The sequence below is a fragment of the Mytilus trossulus genome, unplaced genomic scaffold (assembly GCF_036588685.1).
Source record: "Mytilus trossulus isolate FHL-02 unplaced genomic scaffold, PNRI_Mtr1.1.1.hap1 h1tg000024l__unscaffolded, whole genome shotgun sequence".
NCBI lineage: Eukaryota > Metazoa > Mollusca > Bivalvia > Mytilida > Mytilidae > Mytilus > Mytilus trossulus.
In genome coordinates, this window is record NW_026963290.1 from 5,575,824 (window position 1) to 5,583,000 (window position 7,177).

At 32.7% G+C, this 7,177-nt stretch overlaps 1 protein-coding gene across 1 annotated transcript; it reads left to right on the top strand.

Moving 5' to 3' along the window:
- The first annotated feature begins 816 nt into the window (after positions 1-816).
- LOC134698926 (uncharacterized) lies at positions 817-5,903 on the top strand. Its single transcript, XM_063560606.1, has 5 exons — positions 817-933; positions 1,462-1,590; positions 2,532-2,669; positions 4,049-4,171; positions 5,174-5,903. Exons 1-5 carry the CDS (start codon positions 846-848, stop codon positions 5,260-5,262), a joined length of 567 nt encoding a protein of 188 aa, XP_063416676.1. The 5' UTR covers positions 817-845; the 3' UTR covers positions 5,263-5,903.
- The last annotated feature ends 1,274 nt before the right edge of the window (positions 5,904-7,177 follow it).

Sequence of the window (7,177 nt, forward strand, 5' to 3'; positions counted from 1 at the left end):
AAATGCAAAATAAAATGCGAAGTTAAAGATGTCTGATGATTAAGAATTCTGAAAAATGCCTCTGAAAGACCGTTAAATGCAGTCGTCATGTTACTTTTTGGTGTGTGTTTTACATATTTATGTGTAAACTTTTGTCGTGTGATAAGGCCGATAGTAAGCCTTTGTTAAGGTTCATGTGGACCCTATGGCTAAAATGGCCGTATTTTTACCCCAAAATTTACTCTGAGTACAGACAAACCTGCGCATCTGTAAAAAATTTCAGGCATAGCATGCCCTAGATAAATGAATTTTATATATGTTTTATGTTTTAGAAAAATAAAAACTTACCAGGATTTTGCCGTGCACTTTTTTTCATTCCTCCAGAAGTGCCAAAATAAACTAAGTTGGGAAACAGGTTTGAGAACTTCCCGACTGGTAAAAATTAAAGTGATTATTTTTAATTGACATGGACATTAGATGGACAATAGATACCTGACAATAATTGGTTATTTAATCTGTGTATCTGAGTGGACCATATCAAGGTAAACTCAACTGTTTGTTAATTTTATCATATTCTGCAGAGACGAAAAAAAGTGTACGGCAAAATCCAGTTAAGTTATGAATTTTCTAAATCATACAATGCAATTGAATTCTATTTATCTAGGGCATGCCATGCCTTAAAAATTTTCCTGATGCACAGGTTTGCCTGTACTCAGAGAAAATTTTGAGGTGAAAATGCGGCCATTTTAGCCATAGGGTCCACATGAACCTTAACAAATTATCTGTTACACATACAATAAAATGAATGATTATTTTTATTTTTTTAAACAGATGATAAAGATCTAAGCATAGAAGTGTTTAATGTAATGAAGAAATGCATGACTGCCTTCATTGATAACAGTGACATACAACTTATCTGCTGTGGTGCAATAGTGTATATTTCAGATAACAATGGTATGTATTGGCGCTTTGTATACCTTTTACATGAACAAATGCTTTTGTAATATTTTCTTACGTTTAAACACTTACAAAATAATGCAAAAGCTAAGGTTTCTAAATAGGTTTCAACAAAGGCAATTTAGAGATTGTGTACCTTTGGATGATAAGAAAAGGTCAATAGTAACACAGATATTTTTTTTCATTTTACACAAATACGAAATCGCATGTTCAATCTACATAACAGAATTGAAACATAAATCATTCACGTGTCCTTGATTATAATATCTTAAAAATAATGTCTTCAGGTTATAAAATGTGTTTATTTCCACACCTGTATCTCCTGTTTTATACATCAAACACTAATTACAATACAGTCCATTCCGTTTCCTCAATCAGCAGTGTAATGTTTCAACAATGAACTCATTAAAGAATGTTACCACAAGGCGGATCCTTACGTCATTTGCAATTCAGTAAATCAGCAATTTTATGATGGAAACAACATGTTATAAAAATAATATAATATTCTAATGTTTACTCTTGCAGAGGCTTGCAGAGATTGTTTAGTGCAAAACGGTGCAGTGAAACTTGCAATAAACGCAATAAAAACGCATACCACAGTAGAGAAACTGGTAGATGTGGGTTTGATGGCTTTAGATACATTATTAGTAAAAAGTAAGAAGATTTTGATCAGAAGATGTTATTTTATATACGGTTTATCAAATAATTACTGTACGTACTTCAGGGATAAATTGATGAGAAAGACACTTCATGCAACACAGAGTTTTTATCTTTAAAAAGTATGGGATTGTATGTAGAAAGGATCCGATTAGTAACCTCTTTTAAGGATGTAACCAAAACCATTTAATCATTGCAGATACCAAAAAGAACTGATTTCACCTTTCAAAGAGCGCGCTTATACGCAACCATATAATATTGTACTGACAGTAATCAAACTTTCATTTTTAACAATGATAAAATCAAGTAAACATTAAATAAAATAGTAAAGGTATGTACATTTAGGCATTGCAAGAGGGGTGAAAGATACCAGAGGGACAGTCAAACTCGAAAAAATGACAACACCATGACCAAAATTGAAATAGACAAACAGACAAATAATATTACACAAGACACAAGATTGAAAACTACTAAATACTAAACAACATAAAACCCAATCAAATTCTGATGATCTAATGTGCTCCAGAAGGATAAGCTCCTGCTCCACATGTGTCATCCGTCGTGCTGCTCATGTAATTACAAACCCTGTAAATAATCTTATTCAATAGGTTACATTCATGAAAAGGGAAGAGAATTGTAATTACAACGAAGGGAACATATCTGATATCATTTGTGAAACGGTTAGTCGTATTCCATAGAGGTTTACCAACTCGTGATGGCGTCCGTAAAATTGAATTCGAATACTAGTAATGAATCCTATTATGTTCATTAAACTCTTTTGTTTTATTTACAGTTTCAACTTCTAAATCTAACATTTGAAAATATTCTTGCTATAAACAAGCTTAAAGAAACCAACAAATAAAAACCCAACTGATTTAATAAAACAAATAATTTCAAACAAATTTCATTTGATTTAATATAATAAATATTTTTTTCAGTACCAGAACATGTTGAGTATGGTGTAAAAGAACACATGCTTTTGCAGATAATGGAAGTCATCCGGTTGTATCCAGACAATACAGAAATACAGATTCATGGATGCAACATTGTTTCAAAGTTACAAAAAGAGCATAAAGGTAAACTTCCTAAACTGAACAATGATTAGGACTAAGGTTTTACGTTCCACCTAATCCCAAATTAATGATTTGTGTGGCAATGATAGCCTTTTCTTTTCACGCCATTTAAAATATATACTGTACCAAGTCAGGAAAATTACCATTGTTATATTATAGTTCGTTTCTGTGTGTGTTACATTTTAATGTTGTGTCTCTGTTGTGTCGTACTTCTCTTACATTTGACACGTTTCCCTCAGTTTTAGTTTGTAACCCAGATTTGTTTTTTCTCTATCGATTTCTGAATTTCAAACAGCGGTATACTACTGTTGTCTTTATTTATTGAATCATTTTATGCGACTGTCATACAAGTAAGAGGTTTAGCTTACCATCAAACCAGATTTAGTCCACCCTTTTCTGCCTAAGAAAATGTCATAACTGAGAAATATGACAGTTGTTATCAATTCGTTTGATGTGTTTGAGCTTTTGAATTTGCCATTTGCTAAGGGACTTTTCGATTAGATTTTTCCTGGGAATCTGTTTTCTTTTGTTATTCAATTTTTGGTAAGACAGATGAGAATCCCCTCTTTAACCGTACTGAAATCACCAACTTGTACAATATATATATTCAGTATACTAGTATGCATCCTAAACATGATAATTTCAAATAATGATATTTATAGCAAAAAACACTTGTAAAGAAGCATTTTGTTCCGGCATTACTTTGTTATAGAACGTCTTTCTGAAAAAGCATTTATATGAATGCCATAAACAATAAAATTGAGAATGGAAATGGGGAATGTGTCAAAGAGACAACAACCCGACCATAGAAAAAACAACAGCAGAAGGTCACCAACAGGTCTTCAATGTAGCGAGAAATTCCCGCACCCGGAGGCGTCCTTCAGCTGGCCCCTAAACAAATATCTACTAGTTCAGCGATAATGAACGCCATAATAATTTCCAAATTGTACACAAGAAACTAAAATTAAAATAATACAAGACTAACAAAGGCCAGAGCCTCCTGACCTGGGACAGGCGCAAAAATGCGGCGGGGTTAAACATGTTTATAAGATCTCAACCCTCCCCCTATACCTCTAGCCAATGTAGAACAGTAAATGCATAACAATACGCACATTTAAAATTCAATTCAAGAGAAGTCCGAGTCTGATGTCAGAAGATGTAACCAAAGAAAACAACCAAAATAACAATAATACATAAATAACAACAGACTACTAGCAGTAAACTGACATACCAGCTCCATACTTCTATTAAACTGATTGAAAGATTATGATTTCATCATATGAATATCAGGCACATGTTCTCAGTTATATTTGCATACAAAACATTTTAATTCGAATACTAGTAATAAATATATATGATACGTTTTTCATAATTCATTTCAGAAATATTTTGCAATGGTGAAGCACAAGATACATGCGACCATCTCGTTCGTTTGCTAAAAAGGAGAAGATCAAACGGTGAACTTCAAGCTGCAGCAGTTGAAGCTTTAAAATGTTTATTACCAGGTATGTGAATAAACTCATCATAGATACCAGGACTAAATTTAGTATATACGCCAGACGCGCGTTTCGTCTACAAAAGACTCATCAGTGACGCTCGAATCCAAAAAAGTTAAAAGGGCCAAATAAAGTACAAAGTTGAAGAGCATTGAGGACCAAAATTCCTAAAAGTTTTGCCAAATACAGCCAAAGTAATCGATGCCTGGGGTAGAAAAGCCTTAGTATGTCAAAAAAATCTAAAATTTGTATACAGTAAATTTATAAATATAACCATATCAATGACAATTCATGTCAGCACCAAAAAAAAGACAATAGTAGTATACCGCTGACCAAAAGTCATAAATCGATTGAAAGAGAACAAATCCGGATTACAAACTAAATCCGAGGGAAACACATCAACTATAAGAGGAGAATATAGAAAAACAACAGAAACACTGAAGTTCAACAAAAACACAATCTGTTATTCAGTATTGTTTTACTGATTATAAAATTATTATGTCATAATAAGAATGATTCTATATTCTGCAGTGTCCTTTTAAATTTAAAGACAATATGAGATTAAAGATTAAGTAAACATGTACCAGTATGCAATTTTGGCATACTTGCAGGACACAAAGAAATCGAATCGGAATTCGTCATTGAATGTATAATATCAGATCAAAAATATGTTGTCGTCAGGTCGGCATTCTTTTGAAGCTATTGCGTTTCTTGATATAATGATAATTCACGAAAACTGCAGGTTACGCATTCCTGTCATATCTACATATATGTCAAAGAAAGATTTTATAAAAACCTCGAAATGAATCGTTGAGGAGATGATTTATCTCTTTATGGAATGTTAACATAATCCTGAGCTACTTACTTTTTTAAAGTTGTATAGTCTTAGTTAACACCTGAAATTTAAAACATATCATAGAAAAAGTATTCTGAAGAAATATTAGCCATGTATTGTCAATATATGTTTAAAAACCTAAATGGCTGTGCTAATAGTTTGATTGTTTATTTCAGGGGAGCCAGAATATGTACAAAATACCAAAGAACAATTAACATTTCTAACTAATTGCTGGTTCAGTGACTATAATGCAGTCAGTTCATGATGATCCTTTACAGAAATGAGCTAGAATATGTACAAAATACCAAGGAACAATTAACATGTCTAACCAATTACTGGTCCAATGACAGCAATGCAGTTATATCAGTCAATCATGATATTTTTTTCAGAAATGTCGTCGTTAATGATCATCATGTTTGATCACCACACTTCCTTAGATCACAGTGTTGCGAGATAAGTATTACATCGGTTGATGCAATAAATATCAAAGGAACCAGTCACCCGTGTATATACGTTGTTGCATCAAATCTGATTAGAAAAACTCATCAAAGATAGAAAGCATACATTTGGACGACTGTTATTGCAATAACGGTTAGCCGTCCGCTTTGACTTTAACATGACGATCTACTCTGCTTTACATCATTTTTATATGAAACATTGTATTTGTAAAATGTATTATAAGAACAGGGTTAAATATTTTGTAATACTTGAAAATGATTGTATTTCGCTTTATAACAATCTTTAATAAACCATTATGTCTGGTTAACGTTAATCTTGATAACAGACCATCTACGCAAACAATGTTACTGTATGTTATTAGTAATCACAGAAAACAACTTCTATCTCAGCTTTTGATAATTAAATTGATCCAATGCATCTAAATACTATGTCATGGCAACGGTCTCTGTTTTATTTACGGATAATAACTTTATGAGTCCGTTATCATTCCTTGGGGCAACACTCAGTGGCGCCCGATGCCCTACAATCGGGGCTGGTGCCCAAACACATGACAAAATTAGCCTGAAGCAGCTCAATTCCATTGTCAAAAGAAGCCTACAAAAAGTGTATAGAACCTAATAAATAAAGTCATTATAGATACTCGAGCCAAGAGTTTGTGGAGGCATGTCGTATCTGATAAGGCGATGGAAAGGAAATATTCTTGGATATTTTTTGATTATGATATCATACAATAAAACGTTAACATTACTTAGACAAAGTTAGTGACCGAAAGTGTGATGTACATATATACGAGTTAAATATCCAGTAGACTAACAACTAACTTCCTGTTCGTTTATCACATTTCCTACCGAAGTTTACAATGATATTGTTATGACCTTGGATCGTTAATATGAGAATTACCACATCGTCAGTAAAACCTTCAAAAAGAACCTACAGCAGGTCATACAAAATTACATAAATGAACAATACAGAATTGCTTCTGTCTTTAAAATTATTTAGTAATATCATATCATACAATCTCTTTATTACGATATGAACTATGACACCTTGTAAAAGGGAAACTATCACAAAAGACAAATCAAATGAGGAAAATGACTAAAATACAAAAAGAAGCTACTATAAGACATTATTATGAAATGACCATATATATCAATAGAAACATGCGAGTTAAGTCTATACATGAATCGACAAGTCTACTTCTCTCTTAATTCTTGTTTTTATTACAAAAGTGTTTACGGTTAAAGTGTAGACGTAGACATGGTCATCATGATTATATCTACAATCCATACTGTCCTTATAAGTAACCTGTCATTTATACAGATAAACAAAAGTCTTTGTGAATGTTATACATTTGTTCTAAGCTTTATTCCTCGTCTAAAAACCTCTCATTCAATCTGAAACAAACTGGCAGCGCTAAGATCTCGGATATTGCCACCACCAACTAATCGGACCAGTTGGCATTATAACCTATCCTTTCTAAAAGAAGGGCGAAAGATACCAAAGGGATATTCAAACTCTAAGCCGAAAATTCCTCCCCACGTTAAAGAACGTTAAGAGTATGTTCTTATCATCATTTATACCAATACCACACCTATTGTGACTAAACTTTTTAACTGTAAACACATGTTGTAGAGTCTCAATATTGACAACATCCTGAATTCATGTGTTGAATCCCCATTAATATACAATGCTGCTAGGCACGTTATTACTTGTGAGTGGTG

What these genes read in the sequence shown, in the direction of transcription:
- LOC134698926 (XM_063560606.1), top strand. Translation starts at nt 846, where the DNA reads ATGAAGAAATGCATGACTGCCTTCATTGATAACAGTGACATACAACTT. An exon ending in GTATATTTCAGATAACAATG is followed by an intron (nt 934 to 1,461) that starts GTATGTATTGGC and finishes TTACTCTTGCAG; the next exon opens with AGGCTTGCAGAGATTGTTTA. An exon ending in GTTACAAAAAGAGCATAAAG is followed by an intron (nt 2,670 to 4,048) that starts GTAAACTTCCTA and finishes AATTCATTTCAG; the next exon opens with AAATATTTTGCAATGGTGAA.